This window comes from Schistocerca gregaria, chromosome 1, assembly GCF_023897955.1.
Source record: "Schistocerca gregaria isolate iqSchGreg1 chromosome 1, iqSchGreg1.2, whole genome shotgun sequence".
In the NCBI taxonomy this organism is placed as follows: Eukaryota; Metazoa; Arthropoda; class Insecta; order Orthoptera; family Acrididae; genus Schistocerca; species Schistocerca gregaria.
In genome coordinates, this window is record NC_064920.1 from 332,950,984 (window position 1) to 332,973,383 (window position 22,400).

At 39.1% G+C, this 22,400-nt stretch overlaps 1 protein-coding gene across 1 annotated transcript in view; it reads right to left on the reverse strand.

The window, feature by feature from the left end:
- Positions 1-22,400, reverse strand: part of LOC126291951 (esterase FE4-like) — a 97,879-nt gene that overhangs the window by 61,363 nt on the left and 14,116 nt on the right. Inside the window, exon 3 of the mRNA XM_049986062.1 lies at positions 14,128-14,253. Within this exon, the coding sequence (XP_049842019.1) occupies positions 14,128-14,253 (126 nt within the window). The remainder of the gene's footprint in view (positions 1-14,127; positions 14,254-22,400) is intronic.

The window sequence follows — 22,400 nt, forward strand, 5'->3', positions numbered from 1 at the left end:
AACTAGTTCTTGAAGATGGTGTGTTCCCTGACAAGTTGAAACTGGCTGTAGTTGAACCAAGACACAGATACACAGAAGTCCACCCCCCGGTAGCTGAGTGGTCAGCGCGACAGACTGTCAAACCTAAGGTCCCAGGTTCGATTCCTGGCTGGGTCAGAGATTTTCTCTGCTTAGGGACTGGGTGTTGTGTTGTCCTAATCATCACCATTTCATCCCCATTGATACACATGTTGCCACAGTGGCATCAAATCGAAAGACTTGCATCCGCCAAACAGTCTACCCGACGAGAGGCCCAAGTCACATGACATTTAATACACAGAATGGGGGAAATAAAGCATTTATATCACTACAGACCTGTTTTCCTAATCTCAACTTTCAGAAAACTGATAGAAAAAATAATATTAAAAAATCCTCATTCATTATAGCTATGCTGATAAATTAGGTGTCTTCCAGCATGGTTTCATGAGGTCAAAGTATCATGTCAACAATTTGTCTATCCTATACTTGAAAAAATAAATGAAAAATTCCAAGCAGCAGGAATATTCCTGGACCTCTGAAGAGCTTTTAATAGAGTACATCATGACATGCTCTTATCAGAAACTGCAAAGAAGGGTGTCAATGGAAACACATGCAATTGCTAGAAACTTATTTAAAGGATAGATAGCAGTTCATGGAGATTATATACTCTAATAGAGAACTGCAGGAGAGGAGAAGTTCAAGTATAAGAAATACACGTTTTGGTGTTCTTCAGGGCTCCTTTTTAGGTCCAGTCCCATTCATATACTATGCAACTGATTTCCCAAGTTCTCTTGACAATAAGCAATTGATCACTATGTATGCAGACACTATCTCTGATGTCTGCTGTGCAGACAGTGAGCCCAGCATAGCTGAAGGGTTACATAACTTTATTAAAAAGACAAGAGCTCACTTTGAAAGAGACATCCTAAAAGTAAACATAGAAAAAAAACTAATATTAGTCATTTTAACGCAAGTGGTCCAAGTAGAAAAATATTGTGATTGATGAAATTCTGCCAAAAACCTGTACAGATTGTAAATTCTTGTGTTTATGCATAGATGATTGACTTTCATGGAAGTTGCAAGCTGAATAAAAAAAAATAAGACCCAGTTTATGTGTATTAAGAAGATTATCACCATATCTTAATTCTGAAACCCTAAGGACTGTATATTGTGGATCAGTGTACCCTTCCTTGTCTTGTGGAACTTCTTGCAAACCCCTATTCATTAGACCCAATATTCTCACAGTTTATGCCATGTATATACTAGAAACTATAATTCTAGTGAAAGAAGACACTAAGATCACAAAAAGAAACCTGAATGTTCAGCACTATGAAACAAGGAATAAAAAAGACTTTAATATGGTTAACACAATATTCACATTAACAATGAAAAGCCTCTATGTCAAAGGAGCTGTTTTTAATAATTTGTTATCAAATGAGGTTAAGAGTTTGACAGGAGATACTTTTAAAAAGTGAATTGAGCAGTGGCTTATCCAAAAATGACCTTACAACTTGAATTTATCATGAATTATATTGTAATAAGAAATGATGTAAACTAAAAAAACTGTAATTGTAAAAATTTTATACTTATTTGAAAATGCTCATGCATAAAAAAATTACTTGTTAAGAGCAATAAAATGAAACTGAAATTTATCTATGATAATGATCAAAGCAGACGAAATGAATTAAAATTTGTGCTGTGGTTGGGACTCGAACCCAGGTCTTCTTGCTTGCTAGGCAGAAATGCTAAGAAACTGAAATTGTTTATTTATTTTCACTATCATTTTATCTCCCTGTTGCAACAAAAAGGGGTGGGAAGGGGAGTTAGAAAGGAAGATTAGGGTTTGTAATTTATGTTTTCCTGAGATAGGAAATTCTGAAAATTTTTCAGTTATTCAGCCAGATGGTATCACACAGAAAGCACAATATTGTGGAAAGCTGATTTCTTGACATCTTCAGGTGCTCCTGATGACTCTGTCTGCTGCTGTGCAACATCTTTATATCCCCTTGTCCCTCCCACAGCCTCCAGCCAGTCAGCTCAAGGCCTGGTCCATGGTGAGGGAAGCAAGACATTGGGGCTCAGTTCAATGTCTTCAATTGCATTGCTGCACATGTTTCTCTGCCAGCATCATGCTAATATATCTTTGTCCACTTCAGTTACCATGATGAGATGGTATTTCAAGACATATTGCTGCTGTGCTTTGACCATGCACAGGGCTAGGTCCAAGACCTTGCATAATTGTGCTGCTATTTTTATTTATAAGTTTGTCTTGTAGTTGGATCTCTACAGCCTCAACCTCTTTTAGAATGCATTCCTATAGGTTGTTGGGCTTTTGTAACAACCTGGTGCCATTGCAATTCATGACATATGCACAAGAGTTTCAGTGCTCTGCCACAGTGGTCTTTGTTGGCTATTCACTGCCTGTGTGTCATTTATGCTGAATCCATCTCTCCTGTATATGAGGGTTGTATCTAAAGAACAGCCTCGGGGGAAGGTGCTAGGCTAAATCTGACAACAGTGCCATGAACAGTGGTTCATCCACTATGAAGCTCACCCATCTGTGATTCGCTGCCTTGCTCAGTGTTGGTTTGGCAGCCATCTGAGATGGATATGTTGATCGCCAGTCCTGCCAAGTGCGAGGTTCAAGCAGTGCTCTGATTTCTTCATGCAAGGAAGTTATCACTGATGGAGATTCCTTGGAAACTGACTGAGGTTTATGCTGAAGAGTACATGTCCATTGAGCACATCCACAAATGGTGCAGGGCTTTTGCTGAGTCTCGTACGGAAATTCACGATAAAGAATGGAGTGGAAGACTACCGACTTCAGATGCGATTGTCTAGAAGATCAACAGTGAGTTGCTCAAAGTATCAGAGGGTCACTGTCTGTGAACTTGTTGAATGCATTCCTGAAGCTTCCCATGGCACAACTGAAAGAACTTAAACATTAACATTGGGTTATCATGAGGCGTGTGCTTGCTGGGTTCCCCGGATGCTAACTGGCAGCCACAAGCAGAAATGCCTTGACTGCACTCAGAAGTTCCTTTAACAGTGTGAGGGAGGAGGCAACAAGGAGAAGTTGTTGGACTCTGTCAACATTGGAGAGGAAACATGGGTGTTTAATTACACCCCACAAAAGAAATCAATAATCTTGTCAGTGGTGTCAATCTGATTCACCGCCACCAAAGAAATCCAAGCAAACGCTGTCAGCAGGAAAGGTTATGGTGACTATGTTTTGGGATTGGAAGGGGGTAGTCCTCATTGATTTCATGCAACCTGGGATGACAATAAACTCAGATAGATATAGTGAAACAATGGCCAAACTACGGCAATCCAGAATCACCGGAGAGGGCGACTAACAGAGTGAGTAGTACTTCTTCATGACCCACCCCACATCACTCGTCAATCACAGGAGCTTGTGAAGAAATTTAAGTGGACTGTTATGTCCTGTTCCCCGTTTAGCATGGACTTAGCCCCCAGGGATTAACACCTCTTCCCCAAATTAAAGGAACACTTCGGTGCCAAAAGCTTCAAGAGCGACGATGAAGTCCGATCAGAGGTCACACGCTTCCTCAATGGGTTGGTGTGGAGAAATCTTTGACTCAGGAATACAAAAGCTGGAGCATTGTCTTCAAAAGTGTGTCGAAAAAAATGGAGACTGTGTTGAAAAATAGAGAAAAGTGTAAGCTTTTCAATGCTGCATAAATTAATAACAATAAAAAATGTCTTCTATTTATAGAAAATATGGGAACCTTACTTTTGGTGCAACCCTCATACATTCTCCAGTAGTAGCAAGAGATGGAGTAGACTCAGGATTTATGAGTCCTACATCATTCTTAACTGACCCAGAAAAGGCTTTTGTCTAGTCTGGTAGATGGAACATGCACTTGACATTATGTTTCTGAAACATTATATTGGGTCTTGTTGATGTGATCCTGATCTATGAGGTAGACACCATTGAAATTGGTTTTGCTTCACTGTCAGCAGGTTGTGGTATTAGCATCATGGTCTTTGGGCACACTGTATCTGTTATATGGAACATGGCCTCTACACACTGCAAATCAGCTGCTAGCCTGTCACAGTCAAAGGTTTCACATGCTCTGTGTACTAGCACGTTTAACACATGTCATTGTGAAGGACCATGACATCAGGAAGCATGCAAGCACAAGTCTGTATGCAGTTTACAATAGTTACAGTCTCCTAGTGTGCCACTGGGATTCACTTGATGAGCACGTTCAGAAATGGAAACTGATTATTTTCTTCTACATCTGTCATGAGTTTGATGTCCTGAAGCAGAAAATCCAGGTCTTACATGAAGTCTTGTTAGTGATGTCATCTATGCTGCCAGATTACAATCATAACATCTACATATCTAAAAATTCATGATGGCTTATAGACTACTGACTCCAAGGCATCCTCTTCAAAAGCTGCCATAAATATATTGGCCACCACTGGTGACAATGGGCAGCTAAATGCTTTCCTGACCCAAACTTTTCTCCTACAAGGCTTAAGCATTCTCTTGGCGGTACCCTTGTAAAGAGGAACACCAGACCAAAGGTCACTATAAGGTCTTGATCTGGCTGGAAAATCTTGAGCTGCTGGATAAAATGTGCTAAATTTTGTTTGTGGTGCTAGCATTTGCCCACAAAAGGGCTGAGCACTGCTGTCAGGTGCTTTTGCTAACGCATATATTGCTGCAACAGTGTTGCTATCAACTGAATGGAGTGGCATTCTTTTCTTCTGGAATTCGGACAGTCTGTAAAATGTAAGTAGCACAACTGCTCAAGCATGAAGTTTCTCCTCCATCTTATTAAGTTGGAAGTGCACTGGAGAAGCTTGATGGTTCTCTTCTTCACTCAGTTGGTAGAATCATCTTCAGTTCTCATGTAGGCATTATCCTGTAGTAGGTCATATATTTTGCTGGTATATTTGACATGGAACCAGGTCCATGCAATTTCCTATGTCTGCAGGGAGGATGATTGTTTCAGAGTCTTTGTGGAGCTGCTCAAGTGCTTTCCTCTCTTCCTTGGAAATGTTTGGCTTCAGTGGAAGAGCCCTAGTAAGTGTAAGGCATGTATCACTAGGTACTTCCTCTGCAGCATCTTACTGAAGTGCAAGAGCAACCTGTTCCACTGTGCTGATACATTCTGCTGTATTTGGGGTCTTTAGTGTCAATGTATTGTTCTGCTCTTTCCTTGAACAGATAAAGCTGCATCATCAATTATTTTCTGTGTACAATTAATTACAGTTCTCTGACATCCTTCTTGCAGTGGTTTAGCCATAAGGCATTCATATTTAGCAGCATGTATGCAAGTGGCCAGCTGCCATGCTCTGCTGGTTTGAGACCAGCTAACTGCATCTATCCACTCCCATGGGTCATGGGGAAGTGTCAACTCCAACTGCAAATGGAATGTGAAGAGTTCTCTTGAGGTGTTATTGAATATGCATCCAGTGCATCAGATCCTCTCCCAGGCTAGGGTGAGATTGTCTCTTCTGGTGATTTGGCTGGTGGCTGGATTTCTGATGTTACGAATGACCTCCAAAAAGATGGTAGTATTCAGCTCTCGCAGCAACTCAACACAAAGACAAGAGATGCCAGAAGGCAATCCGTTCTGTCCCAAAGATTATCAAGCTTCTTAATTTTGCTGAACATCTCCTGCCCTTAGAGGTACTTGATGTATGATTTTATGTTTTCCTAGCATAGGAAAATTTGAATATTTCTCAGGTATTCAGCCAGGTGTCATTGTCTATAAGGCACAATAATTTAGTAAGCTGACTGCTTGCTTCCTATAAGCATTCCTGATGAATAGGTGCCATTTTTATATCCCTTCACCAAGCCCACTGCATGTAGCCAGCCGGCTCTGGGCACCGACCCTGTATGACAGTGGGGGAAGCGAACATCAGGGTTTGATACAATGTCCTCAGTTGCAGGGCCCTGGTCTCTTCCTATGTGGCATCATCCTCACCAACTGCCATGATAGGAGTGGATTTCCATATAGATTGCCACTGTGATTTGTACATGCTTATGGCTGAGTTCCACAACTTGCTTAATTGCATACCATTTATTTTAGTTATTAGTTCATAGTGTAGCCTGACATCTACAGCAGAGGCATGCACCAAGCCTGTGCAGCCTGCCCAGGACCAAAGCCTTGACTGCCAGGGAAGCCTTTACTCACACTGCCCAGTCAGCTGGTCAATCCACACCAAGGCCCACACCTGTACGGTGCCCCACCAGAACCAGAGTATGTCCAGAAAGACATGTGGCTCGGCTGCTCAACAAGTCATGCTAGGTGCTATACTGTTGTGGGCTCAAAGTAAAATCTCTGTGGTCCATTTGCAAGCGGTTTTTTACTTTGCACAGTACTCCATATCCAGTCTTTTATTAAAATAACTGATGGCTGTAATATCAGCAACATGGTGGTTACTTAAAGATCCACCACTGCTTTAATTGCTAAATCAGCTTATTGTTATGTGCATGAGAAAAAGCTCTGTACATTAAAAGTGCAGTGAAAATAGTTTATTTTGAAAATGGTTGTCCTCCTAATTAGTAAATATTTGTAATACTAACCTATGTATTTAAAAGTTGTTATTGTCTCTCATGGATGTAAGATGGTTATATCAGAGCAGAACTGATCTCATATGGTGTGACATTTGCTTTTATTGCACCAGGTGCACCTTTCTCTATGCAAAGTGTGCTTCTGGCTGTGGCTTGTTTGTCAAACATTTTATTAAAAATTAACAGTTTAAATTTATTTCTTCAGGGTTCAAACACAAACCTGTGTAAAGTATAAGATCATATTGAATCATCCATAGAAAGCCTTACAGTTTATAACCTGTCTAAATTCCTATCACATTGAGTGCCTCAATACCTTTTATGATTTCCCATTAGAAATTCATCTTACTTCTGATGAAAATGTCAAAAAGATTACGGGAGATTTGAAGGGATTTGGAAAAATTTGAAAGACTATTTTCCTGCTCTATCTAGTAATAACAACTGGATTTGCAATCACTTTAAAAAAAGACAAGAATTTTTGAATCCACATGAAGTGTAAATCAAAACAAGCAGCTACTTGAAACTTCCAGTGACTAAGTTACAAAAAATAAATTTTGGTTGCAGATAAATTTCTGGTTAATCTTAAAGCCCAAGTTTCCATTGCTAGCCGATAAAGTGGTACCATGTTTATTACCAGATATGTGTGTGAAAAGGTTTTCTGTCTTACATGCACATAAAAACTAATTCCAGAAACAAATTTCGCAGTGGAAGTAGTATGAGATTGACTTTACCTTCTGTGGATCCTCATTTCAAAACTATGTCACATAGAAAGCAAGCAGATCCTCCTCAATGAATTCTGAGGGAGGGTTGAGCCAGTTAATTCCATAATGAAATCTTTAGATTAACAGAAAAGTGGAAAATACCATAATGTTGCACACTAGACCTATCCATTGTGCGAAAGTTTCATCAGGCCTTTTAATGTGGTAAAGGTGAAATGTAAAACTATATAGAATTCAGTTACTTCAACATTGAAATATGTGCTTTTTTGTTTTACATCCATTATTTTCCTTTATGTGTTATTTTTATTTGTAAATAATGAAGTACACTCTGTTTCTAGCACATCAAACCTTCACAATTCTCAAAGGAGTGCAGATGATTTATAAAGCAGTTCCACACATGTATGACCAGTCAGTCTCACCTTTACAGCACTGCCTGTGTGCTTGGTGCACCGAGCCCTGTTGGCACCCATACTGGAACAAGTCATGGGCCTTGAAAGCACATTGTGGCTTGTGTACTCCATTGCTGGTACACTTGAGCTTGACCACATGTGGTGTAGGCAACAGGATGTATCAGTCGGCCATAGCCAGGCTTGGGTGAGTGAATGTGGCCTGATGCACAGTTCAGCTCTACACCCCCTTTTATAACACAATCCCAGAATTTGTTGGAGTGTTAGCTGATGCTGTCACAATTCATGACAATTATATGGGAGATGCAGTGCTCTTCCACAGTGAACTTTGTCAGAAGTTCATTGTCCATGTGGCATTTATGCTTAGTGCATGTCCCCTCTGCCATCTAGATAGTATGGCCACATAAATATTACTGCACTGCAAGGATTGCAGGAGATTCCTGGTTTACAGAATCCTATGTCATCTCCGACTGAATCCAATAACACTTTTGTCTTTGCTGATAGGTGGAACACTCAGTTGATATTATTTTTCTGGAATATTCTTCCAGTTTTTACTGATGTGTTCCAGACATGTGTGGTAACTGCCATAACAACAGAAGTGCCTTCATCCTGAGCAAGCTGTGGCTTTGGCTTCTTTGATCCAAGAGCACATTGAATCTGGCAGCTGTTGTAACTGTTCATTTGGAATGCGGACTATAGATGTTGCAATTTGACTGTCAGATTGGTGTGGCATAAGATTTAATGTGATATGTGGACTAGTGTGCTTAACACACCTTATTGAGAAGGACATGACAGGTGAAGGCATGCAAGTACAAATCTGTGTGTGTTGGTTTACAGTAGACACTCTTTCCTAATGTACCATGTAGTTGTCACTTGATGAGCACATCCAGAAATGGAAGTTGATTATTTTTTTCTATCTCCATCATTAATTTGATGTTGAGATGCAACAGTTTCAGGCACTGCACTTAGTCTTGAAGGTGATGTTCCATAAGAACAGAAAACTCATGACAGAGACAGAAAAAAACTACTTTCATTTCCAGATGAATTTTTCAAGTGAAGACCAGATGCCATAACTGGACACAGCATCTACTGTAAACTGACACATACAGATTTGACTCGCATGTCTCCAGTTGCCATGCACCTTCACAATGAGAAGGTGTCCTAAGCACACTAGTGCACAGAGCTTGAATAATCTTGGACTATGACAGTATGGCAGCTGAACTTTAGCTTTTTATGTGTGAAAAGCTATGGAGACTGTCAGACACAATGTGCCCTAAGACCAAAGAAGCTGAGACCACAGCTTGCTGATGATGAAGGGAAATCTATTGCATTTGTAATCATCTCATATGTTGGGAACACATCTGCAAAAATCAGAAGAATATTCCAGGAACATAACATGAAGTGCATGTTCTGCCCACAAGCCAAAATGAAAGACTTCTTAGGATCAGTCAAGGATGATCTACAACCTCAGAGACCAGGAGTTTATCACATCCCTTGCCAGTGCAGGAAACTGTATACTGGCCATAATGTCTGCATGGTACAGGACAGATTTTTTAAGCATGAACACAATACAGACAATGGGCATCCAATGAAGTCCACTGACATGGAGAACTGCAATTCCCACATACACATTATGAATTACAATGGCACCAAGTTGTTACTGGGATTGCATTCTCAAAGAGTGTGCAGAGATCCAGGGCACAACAGACTAATAAATAAAGTCAAAGGCTTTCAATTACACAAGGCCTGGTACCCAGCCTTAAGCTTGGTTCAAAACACAGTGGTAATCTGTGTGTAAATCCATTACTGTCATTGGAATTGGCGAGGACGAGGAAGAATTTTTGCTATACCAGCAAAGCACTTGAGGTGCCTACTGCAATGTGACTGACAACATTGGACTGAGACATGGTATCACACTTGCCCCACCACTGTACCACAATTATGCTCATAGCCAGCTGGCCAGAGACTGCATGCATGGGTCAGGGGATGTTGAAGCAGTGCCCAGCAAACAATAATCAATTCTCAGGAATTCCAGAAGATGGCAAGAAGTCAGCTTCCCAAAGCATAAAAGTTTCTGGATGTTGTAACCTGGCTGAATAACTGAGAAATATTGAAAAAAGATTTGGATTTAACATTCAATTGACACTGAGGTCACTACTCACAATGTATTTTTGCCCTCTGTGAAGAAACCATATTGGAATTTCTCTGGTTTTAAGAAATCATTCTGTCACTTGGCCCAAGTGGTTATGAAAACCAAAGAAAACCTAAATTTGTATGATCAGATGAGAATTTGAAATGCTTTCCTCCTGAATGTGAGTTCAGTCTCTCATCTACTGTGCTGCCTTCTGCCTCCAAGAAGATCTGTGCATAATCATATGGATACATAGGTATTGCATAGATAATCATATCTTTTTGAGACAGACCTCATCATTCGGCTTTTATTTTTATTTATTTTAGTTTATTTTATTAATTCTGTAGGAATTTAGGTACATTCAGGTGAAATGTGAAATGACATGGATCCACCAAATGTACTAGCATAACACAGGTTGTGTCCAGAACAAGCTGGCAGAGAGTGTCTAGGATATTCACTCAGAGCCACTCAATAGTCAGAGTCTCACTGGTCAAGTCCCCATGGAGGCTCCTCCCCTCCCTCCTCTCTCTAGCACAGGATAATGAGAAAAGAGGATTTGAATATCATTGTGATCATCTTTGCACAGGTGCATGTGAACCTCCATGTCGTGGCTGCCTGTGAGGCACGGCATGGGTGGTCCATTTCTCACGGGGTTAAGGCACAAATTTACATGATTGGCCATGCCATAAGCATTGTTAGTATGAGGCTTCACTGGACCATTCTCACAAAGATTGCAGGGTATGAATCACCAGGTTGAGAATTTGTAATGTGGTAGGGGTGGCAGATTGCATGTCCTGCACTTTACTTGTCTTCTGTTGTGAGAGAGGGTTGTTTGAAACCAGCAAATTGTACACCATGACTTGGTCACACAGCTGTTTCAGTCATTCAAGAGGGAGCAAATGTTGTGAAAATGGCTTGTTAAGTGTAACAAGTCACCCACTAAATGTTGGTGGATCCATGGTGTGCTGTTAAAACGTCCTGCTTAATGCAATACTTGTTCTCCAGGCAACACAAGCACTGCAGTATGACATCATTGCAGATGAGCACCTTGGGTAGCAGGCTGCACAGAATGGTGGTGAAATGTACACAGCCATTGGCATTTGAGCACAGAAGAGCCAAAACCCAAATGGAACCAGTATAGAAACATGGTGAGTGGTGCAGTAAGAACAGTGTCCACTGTGCAACAAATTTTTACGTTATCTGGCAGCCACTGTAGGGAAGTGTTGCCTCTTCATAAGAAAGTGGTCAGCCAAGTCATGCTGTCTCAGTGTCATTCAGATGGAGGAATGATTTCATGGCTGACTTTCATGATATGGAGAGAATGCCAACTTCTTCATCAGCTGTCAGGAAAAGTCAGGATATATCGACCAGCTGGGATGGCATGACTATGAGGATTTCTTGACTGGTCAAGGGCAACTAAATCCATGTGTGTTTGGGTTCCTGCTGTCAGGGGGCCTGTGGACATTACAGCAAGGAAAGATGGCTGCCACTGTTGATGGTATCAGTTATACACTGTTGATTGTACAAAATACAGAGCATCCCACATAAAACTGGGTGTACCAGTTAATCATCTCTAGTTGAGTTGCTTGTGAAGTAGACTGGATGCCCATGACCACCACTTCCAGCATTTCTTATAAAAAGATAACTGCATGTTTTTTTAACATTACTGTTCTCTAGTCTTTTTTAATTACATTATTGTTACTTGAACCTAATGCATGAGAGGTACCGATTTTCTGTATGAGGCTCACTCCAAAAGAAATGCACACAATTTTTTAAAATAATCCATCATTTATTTTACATGTTTGAAAGTTTTACATCCTTTAGGAACAATATTTTCATTACTCCACATAATTTCCATCCCTCTCAACTGCCTTAAACCATCTTGGAACCAGCCCCTGTATACTTGCATGGTAAAATTCTGGACCAACCAGTTCGAGCCACTGTTTGGCAGTGTGCACAAGGGAATCATTATCTTCAAACCTTGTTCGACGAAGAGAGTCTTTCAGTTTCCCAAAGAGATGATAGTCACATGGAGCCAGGTCAGGACTGTAAGGCAGGTGTTTCAGTATTGTCCATCTGAGTTTTATGGTTGCTTCCATGGTCTTTTGACTGATATGTGGCTGTGCATTGTCGTGCAACAGCAAAACTACCTGCTTTTGCCAATGTGGTTGAACACGACTCAGTCGAGCTTGAAGTTTCTTCAGTCTTATCACATATGCATCAGCATTTATGGTGGTTCCACTTGGCATGATGTCCACAAGCAAGAGTCCTTCAGAATCAAAAAACACCATAGCCAACTTTTCCAGCAGAAGGTGTGGTTTTGAATTTATTTTCTTGGTTCAATTTGCATGATGCCACTCCATTGATTGCCTCTTCGTCTCTGGTGAAAAATGACGGAGCTATGTTTCATCACCTGTCACAATTCTTCCAAGAAATTCATCTCCACCATTCTCATACTGTTCCAAAAGTTTGCTGCATACCATTTTTCTTGTATCTTTGTGAGCCACTATCAACATCCTGGGAACCTACCTACCTTTTTTAACACCAACACCTTCAGTATTCTGCAAATGCTTCCTTCCCCTATCCCAACGTAGCATGACAATTCGTTCACTGTGATGCACCTATCAGCAGTCACCAATTCATTAACTCTCTGCACATTGTCTGGAGTGTCTGCAGTATGTGGCCTGCCACTGCAAGGACAATCCTCAATATTGCCGTGCTGACTTTCATTACATAACCTGCTTGCCCACCGACTAACCGTACTGCGATTGACAGCAGCATCTCCATACACCTTTTTCAACCTCTTGTGGATGTTTCTCACTGTCTCATTTTCAGAGACTCATGGCAATAGATTGAACTTAGTTTGAAAACAAGTGGGAAGGCTGTATCTACACACTGTAAAATTTTCACACTTACAGAATGAAAACTGTATTTTTACAAAAATAGTGTGGATTTATTTTGGACTGACCCTCGTAGGATACCCTGTAGTAGGGCAGAAAATAACATCCAAGCACTGTGCAGGTGGTTGAAAGGCGAAAATGGTTGCTGTCTGGATACAGCTTGGTTAAAAATGTAATACTGATAACAACAAGCTGTCTAACTAGTTGTCTTCATCCAGCACTGTTAACGACACCTCTTACCTGAATTTAAGACCTATGGAGAGTGTTGAATCCGCAATTGGGAGCACCAAACATATCAGTAATATATCCCAAATAAGTCATTTCTTGCGCATTGATGGAGGGTGGAAAGCTGTAGATGCTCTGTGTGGTCAGTACATTACACAGCTGTGGTGTTGTTTCAGATTTGAACACAGTCTGATGTATTGCACGTTGACATTCTATGTTGTAGTATGACATGTAAAACAGGGATGCAGGAAAATCAGTGTCATTTTGTGTGAAATGTGTAGGGGTGGGGTGCAATAATGGCTGCATTGTTGTCACACAGTAATCAAATTGATAGGAAAATGAGAAAATATGGCATGATGTGGTAATCATCGGTCACCATTATAGGAATCCGGGTACAGACATCCTAAAATAACACAAGTCAAGCACAGTTTAAATGGGCAGAGAGTATCTACTCAGTGCCACTTGATGGAGATGTTATGTTGGGGAGTCTTGGTGGTCAAGTTCCTGCAATCCTTAGGAGTAACATGACCTGATTCAGGAATTTTTGGGTGCTGTCTTCCTTAACATATTGAGCAATATATAAGATAAACAAAGGTTTGTATTGGTGCTTTAGTCAGCAACAAACAGAAACTGTAAGAAATATGTACAGAATGATAACAAATATTTTTTTATTTGTTGTACACACTCAGCAATTGCTGTGCATGCAAACACTAGCACCATTGAGTAGAAAATTCATGAGTGCAATGTGCAATCCTTCACAACTGATGCTAGATTTCTGACACGGTGTGTCAGTTCTTGGTCAACATATTTAAGGGTGCATTAACCCCAGTGAACTTTTGTCATGATTGACTGTTACAGATGAACATGTTTAGTCTTCCGCACAGCATAATGCCTGTAGCATGTTCGTATACTTAGCTGGCAAACTAAATGTTTGAAGTTTTTTTTTTGTACAGTATTTCTTAGTTATCTTAATGTGAGAAATGTATTGTCTGAATTTGTTAATATATTTCAGAGTAATTCTGTATACCTAAATCAGTAAGTCAAAAAGCTAGTAACAGAATGTTTTTTTGCATCACCATACAGGCACAAGTGCCAGTATGACCAATGAAAATTCCAATAATACCCTTTTATTCAATTGTTGGTTAATTGGTCAAGCTACAGTATTATAGCCACTTACTTCTGGTGAGTAAATATTAAGATACAGGCAATCTTCTTCACCACTGTCACCTCCTTTCTGTACACACTTAGGCCCAAATTCCAAAGCATCTTTCGTGTCACTCCAGGGCGATACTGGAACTGGTGGCTGAAAATTTTTATTGTCATTTTACTTTAATATGTTCTGTGCAACTACAATACTTTCATTGGTTAGTTACATAATGAATTTAACATCAATCAGTCATGCTTCATGTGACAAAAAAATAGCATACACAAACAAGTACTAACAAATCAGGCTTGTTGTGACACAAGCAGTTGAACATGTAATCACAGATGTGAACTATCTTTGTGGCTTATTGACAGATGATCTATCAGCATCTTTGGGTATATTTAATGGCTCTGAGTTATGTCTCTAGTTTTCTCCTGTTCCTTGGTTTTTGTGTCTGTTCTAGTAATACAGTGTGTAGTACTTACACTGCCATTACTCAGTTGTGGATGGCAGTATCCACAAAGGTGAATAATGGCAGACAATAAGCAAATCAAAAGTGCAATCATTTCACTTATTAACATGGACTCTACACCTTCAAGACATTTATTGAGTGTTTCAGGAGACCTTCAGACTATTTCACAACTGGTATTAACTTCTGGACAAGTGCAGAATACTTCATATTATGTGTAGCTCATGGACAGTTCAACGCCAAGCTACATCATGCCTCCCTCACCATGTAGTAAATTCATTGCACAGCCATACATGTCACAACAGCCTTTGCTTTGGCTGCAGCTTCTTGAACTTTCCTTTGAGGCTTATGGCATCTCAGATGATAACATACAATTCATCCTCACTACTGGAGCATTGGACTCACAAACTTTGTTGTTATTATTGGAGGTTGTACACATCATGCTTCCTGGGTCTATAGATACACACATAAAGAACAGAATTCTTCACTAATTGTGCAAACTTATGGACATCTGTAGTCAGCGACTACTGCAAGATGAAACTACTGGTGACAAGGCCCCTTCTGTTTTTTGGTGTCACCTGTGATAATTGGTTTCCACAACCAAGGTTTAAAACACCACATTTAAACAGATTTGAATGAGCCAGTTATCTTTTGTGGTGACAAGTGCAGTGATTTCCAGTACTTCCACACCTTTCAACTCCAAATTACTGATTGCACCTCAGCTTTATCAGGTTCTATGACTCAGTAACACAAGGGGGGTCCCATAAACTGGACAACCCTGGCATCATGGACATGATTATGGATGCACATACCACTTGCAGGTGAGTGCACTGCGATGCAACTTTGACGCTCTATAGCACCAACTCTAAGGAGTTCCAACCTCTCCCAGCACCACCCAACTTACCAGAAGGTGCAGCACATAAGGTAATATCAGTCAGCATGAAAAACTGTGCTGATATCATTCAGGCTTCAGACAACTGGCATGAATATGCACACTACCATGCAAGTACCCAAATGGAGGTAGTGAAATTATGGCCAACCAATTACTCCACTGTACAGTGCCTACCCACTGCTACAAACAGCTCTGACACCACTAAAGGAATGTTTACCACTCATACTCCACTATATGCTTACAATATGCTCTCTTATACTGCCAATGTTTCTGTCTCAAAAACAGCTGAAGGACACGCTATTCTTTACAGTATTCCTACATCATATAGGATATACATCAAGGACATGTGTAACAATCAGGTGTATTTACTTCACACAGTCTCAGATGTCATTGTCCTCCCTGCAACATCAAAAACTCATAAATCTGTAAAATCATGACTCACAGCAGTGAGCAATTCAGAATACCTGTGTTTGGCCAGCAAGATACATTTGTGAATTTAGGCCTCTCACAGAGTTTTTGATAGACTTCCCTGTTCTGTGACATCACTGACCCCACACTCAGTGTGATTTTCTCCACTTCTACAGCATAACTGTGACCATATGGGAGGATACACTTATTATGAACAATGAAATTTTTCATTATCATACAATAACATTAAAGAGATGCCCCATGTCAGCAGCAACATGAGAGGACTTTGATGTGTACAGCAGTAGGAGCAAAAAACTGCTGTTATACACATCAGAAAATAATTTAATGGTAATTACAATTTAGGCTGATTTTCAGAGCATGTACATCAACAAGACCACAGAAAAACAATTCTGAGCAGCAGTCGGTGAACATACACAACATATGCATTGGAAATTAGTATGATCCTCTTACTGAAGGTAGTCCTACTCTGCAACATAACAGAAATATCCCAGTTTCTTGTTAGATGAAGTAGATTACTCTTTGTAGCTCCAGAATTTAAAGACTTACTTTCAAAAGATACTTGCCTTCTTCCACTAAGATTACTTCATTCCTTCAGTTATGATGTAAACCATCATAATGTCTTGGAAACACTAATCGAACACTAGCAACAGTTGGTACTAGAGAGACATTGTATATCATGTAGAAATTTACTGTAAAAATTCTCAAAGCACAGATTTAATCAAGAGACAAACAATGCATTACTTCCTCTCCTCATTCTCACAAAAGATGGGTCCCCTCTCACTTGTGGTCTTATTGATTTATCTCTCCTTTTAACCCCCGCCACCCACTCATCTCTAACCAACAATTCCTGAAGAAGGACCAAACAATATATAAAAGGTAGGATTAGTTTATATTAGATTAAGCTTTACTGTTGGCAGTACCTGAAGCTTATTATTGTGCAACCATTCTGCCTCCTTTACTAATTTTGTCAAATGAATTTCCCCCTCGACACAAATTTCTTTCTCCTCCATACATCCTGTCAATTAACCATGACAGGAAAATCAGAGAAACTCAAGTTTATGTGAAGGCTTATCAACAACTGTGAAATAGGAAGAGGGACAATGATAGTGATACATTCATATCCTCTGCCACACTCTTCAATAGACAAAAATCAACGAAAATTTATATTTTGACTTATTGTAAAATACATTGAGTTATTTGTTTTGAACTGTATTTTGTCTACCCTACCACCAAAAAACTGACAAGATCAGAATTGCTGTTCACAACATAAATCATAATGCACTTGTGTGCCAATTGTTTCAGAATCCCAATGGCACAGGTTTTCATGTATCCACAAATAAATTCTACATAAATATTGTTCACACAAATGAACTGACAAAAATAGACCTTACAGGAACTGTGTAAAGCAATATGTCTAGCATGCCTATGAACAAACTAAATCAACTCACAGTTGTGAAACAAGGTTTATGGGTTTTCCTTAAAGATAACAGTGCAATGATGTTAAGGTGGCAAAGGAAGTGACAGTTGATGCCACAGTGCTGACAAGCAGTGGATGCAGCAGAAATGCACAAAGAATATACAAGTGTTGTAAAGCCAAGAGTAATTATAATACACAAGAAAAGAATTGATTTTCTCAGCAGAATGAATCCTTACATTTTTAGCTATAGTTTTGTCATAAAATTACTGAAGTCATGGAGAAAAATGTTTTACTGGTTTCTTGAAGTGCTTTACTAAACAGTTTTATATTGTATGAGAAAAGCCAAAATAACATGGCATCTAAAATGCATTCACCCTTACAGTAAAGAAACATGTAATTTAACAGCTTGTTGGCAAAATTTGAAGCAAAGAAATGGCTGCATACCATCAGAAGATGTAAACAGAAGTTTAAGAAATGGAAAATAACATGCTAATGCTGCTTTTCCTATCAAGAAGGCAAAAGACTGCAACTGAAATAATCAAAATATATCAAGCAGACAGGTGAAAAAAAGGGAGAGAGTGTTTTTAATGGAGGACACACAGACATGAAGTTGTGTTGATCTTGTACTAGATAAAACTTCTCTGACTGATTGTGTTCTAGGCAGCCTCATTTGTATGAAAAGTTCTCAGGTTTCCAGCTACATTAAGTGATTAAAATTGCATGAGCTTTCAGCCATACACTTCTTGACCACTGTCAGACGGTATGACTGCCAGTGGGCTGCTGGTATGCCCTTGTATACACCATATATGAGCATATGTTGATGTGGCATTTCATGTGCCTACTTCAATCTTGCAATTTGTGGATTCCACACTGTGCTTGGCTGCAGGCCAACAATTATATCTAGGTTGCTGTAGGTGATTTTTATTTCAATGGCTTCTTTAATTATTCAATCCCAGAAGCTGTTAATGTGCATCTTATACTGAACAAACAGAACTCACTGTGAGCCAATGCAGGAAGGAGCACAAGAGATTTTATCACTTACAGTATCTCAAGAAATCTGCTTTAACTGAGCATGCTTTAGGAAACATACAGCAGATAAAATCTGAAACATCCATTGTGGCTCACACAAATGGCTTCTGGTATTGTGTTATTAAAGGAACCATTGAAATAAAAATCGCTGATAACATCATAAATAGGGATGGTGGCCAGCAGTACAGCACAGGATTGGATCCCGTGGTGACATCGAATGCCAAGCCAACAAATACCCACACATTGCTAGGCTGTCAGCATCAGTGAAGTCACAGATGGCAGCTACCATAGATAAGGGGTGTACCAGCAGCCCACTGGCAGACATTCCATTTGACAATGGACAAGGAGTGTTTGACTGAAAGCTCAAGTAATTTTTATCAATTGACTTTGCTGGAAACTCGAGAACTTTTAATCCAGTGCATTCTTACACTCTCATGTGCATCATCATACTTCTGAAATCCTGTATGTGAAAATAAGTATTGAAAATAATGTTTTGAACTTGTCTCTACAGATTCTACAGAACAAGAGTACATAGAAAGTAAAATTTGTAAGTAATGTAGAATCTAAGCTGAGCTGGAGATGATTAAGAACACTATAAATAATAATAATGCATACCCACATAACAAAACTGACAAGGAGATGGTAGCAGAAAAAATTAAATTCTCTTAAACAAATAAAATGAGACATCATATGTATCAGTATGTCGGGTTCAGCTAAACAGGTGGCTGTCCGACCTTTGTTTAACGTGATTCAGAAGAATGAAGACCTTCAGTTGAGCAACAATAACTTTATTGCGAGCACGTATCTGACGGCGCCCGACACGCATGGACTGATCAGATTTATAAAATTTGCTTCCAGTCTCTACAGAATGATCCTTAATCCTGGGAAAACTTCCGTAATTATTGGAGAGAAAACAGTACTTGTCCACACAAGCCAGGAGGCACAGAACTACTCACTAACTCAAAAAACAAGGAATAATAATAATAAACAGAACGTATATAAAAGATAGAAAACACAGCGCCTCTAGAGGCTGGGTGCGGAACTACACTGACATCGTGTACAGTAATTATGACTGCATAACACTGCACTGACACACTTACACAGCACACACACACACACACACACACACACACACACACACACACACACACACACACACACACACACACCAGTGGGATTGAATTAGCGTGCGGCAGCATGGCTACAAGTAGATTAGCACCAAAATATAGAGTATCATTTGGTACAAAAGGTCTACTGGTATCAATTACTGACATGGAGTTAAGGAGAAATTTTAGTAACTGAATGTCTGGAATCTGAAAGATAAAAATGTACCATTGAAAAGACAGAGAAGAATAAACTAGAGGCATTTGAAATGTTCCACCAAACAAAATAGCTAAAAATAAACTAGGCCTATAGAGTATTAATGAAGAAGTACTAAAAGAAATAGGATAGACAAAAATCCCTAGGAAAACTCATAAAGAATGAAAGCACAGTGGCATGGACCATCTATGAAGGTATGCAGGAATTTTCATCTTAGCACTGAAAATACAATAGAGGAAAAGCTACCGTGGCAGCCAAGGAGTCCATAAACTGTAACATCTGTAACATATTATCAATGATGATCTAGTAGCAATATGAAAATGAGAAGACTGCATAAAACAGGAACAACTGAAGAACACCATCAAAACATTCAAAAAGGTGAGGTGCATAAAATCAAAAGACTTGTTGCAGCAGCAAGGTTACAATTTTGTTGTGCCATATGTTAACAAACAGTAGAATTGGCATAATCTCAAATTTCGCTGAGGAGGCATCAACATTTGTAATTATCAATAACTTTTCATATTTTTATATTATTTTTAATGTGTACTGCTTTTCTGTCTATGACGAAATCAAAGTGTCAGTCATGTTTATCTTCTGCTAAAGATTATTTCTTGCAAGTTCACATTGACAAATTTGGATTAACTGATAAAACTTTATATCGATGATGACACACAAAGGTTATAGAAATTTACATCTTGAAAACTGCAAATCCTTGATGACACACCAAAGCTGTTGAACTGTACCTCAACAGAATGATTGTGTATTGGGCATTTTATGCCTTAAGGCTTATTCTTCTTTGTGAACAAATATAGCAAGAATGAATACTTAACGTTATGAGGCAGTTCACCTTCATTTTACACTATCACAATGAAGCCAGTGTACAGAGTGGTATTTATTATAGTTCATTCTCATATAATGAGATAAAGACATGCTTATAAATAATAATATAAAAGCATGTCACTAATGTCAAAGTCTACAAGTCAAACACGGTCCTTAACACTACTGTGGAACTAGACAATCAGCTGCTTACCACTAATGAAACACTCTTCTGGTAGAAATACTAAACAGCCAATGAGTTGCAGATTGGATGGTTTATTAAAAACCCTTTCCATGGTTTCAACATTTATAGTAACATCTTGAGAAGGTTAACATGGACCACTGGATTAAATGTTGCTGTAGAAGTACATTAAAATGTAGCCAAAAGGTACTGCAAGACATAAAATTTAACCCTCATATTAAATTAAAAGATGCACAACAAGGTTGTTGTCATATGGTACTTCCTCACCTTGTGCACTAGCTGTATATTGGTGAGGGAGTACCATATGACAAGAACCATGTTGTGCATGTTTTAATTTAATGTGGAGGTGAAATTTTACATTTGATGATGCCTTTTGGCTATATTTTAATAAACCTGTGCCACAACAGGTAATTCAGTTGTCCACATTTTTCTTCTGAAGAAGATGTTTTTATGAATGTTGAAACCATGGTAAAGTGGTTTTAATAAACATTCCAATTTGCCATTGATTGGATGTCTACAAGAAGATTTCATTCTATGGTTGCTGCTCTAGCCAAGTACAAAATTTTAAAATTAACACATTGGAGTTGACGGATGTATGAGATACGTTCACTATCGTTTAACCATAAAATCCAATGGACATATGTCATATCTTCTTCATTTCCGACTTATTTATTTGTGATTTAAACACATGTTTTACATTTTTAAGTGACAAGACTAATTGTTTGGCTTGTTGCAAGTGCATTGTTGATGTGTAATGTGTGCCAGTCTCTCATGAATGGTACCAGTGTTACGTGAACTATGTGTGCACTTGGAATATTTTGAAGGTTGTTTTGTTCTATATTGCCTGCCGTGTTGTACTATTGTGTGCATCCTCTCCACGTGTAAAAATATATGAATAGTGAATATGGCTAACACACATTGCTTGTCAAAATTAGAGATTGAAGAACTCTTGAACAATGGCTTAGAACTTGATGATCTTTCAGACGACATTGGCAATTTTTCAGAAGATGACTCACGATGACTCATGTGATCTGGAGAGCAAAACCTGTGCTTCTGATAGAAATGATGGTAGTGAGTATGAAGAAGCTAATGCACAAGTTTCTATTAGTCAGGTTTGTCATTCAGTTCAACAACCTGCCTTGACAATGAATGGTGTTATTTTGATGCACTCCCTGAATTACCTCTGTTTGAAGAAATGAGTGGAATTCAGATTCCTGTAGATACATTATCAACAGAACTAGACTGTTTGTTGCCATGTTTTTATCACAGCATGGTTCTAAAAGTAAAGTCAGAGGCAAATATATATGCTACTGATACTGTTTCTGAACTTTGCAATCAGAACAGAATCAAACCAAAATCTTTATCGAATAAATGGAGAGCAGTGAGGATATACTAAGTATATCAATTTTTTGCAATTGTTTTGCATATGTGTGTTGTAAAGAAACCTAAACTTAGGGATTATTAGTCTGAAGACCCTGTGCTTGCTTAATCATTTGCTTCTCAGCTAACGTCACGAGACAGATTTTTTGCCATATTCAGGTTGTTACATGTGGACAGTAATGCACTATGGACACTTCAGCAAGAACCAGACCATAACCCTCTGCATAAAATGAGACCTGTTTGGGACTTTTTGACTGAAAGATGCAAAAAGTCTTTTATCCATCACGAAATCTGACTGTGGATGAAGCAGTAAGTCCTTTTCAAGGAAGAACTGTATTCGGTGTTTATATGA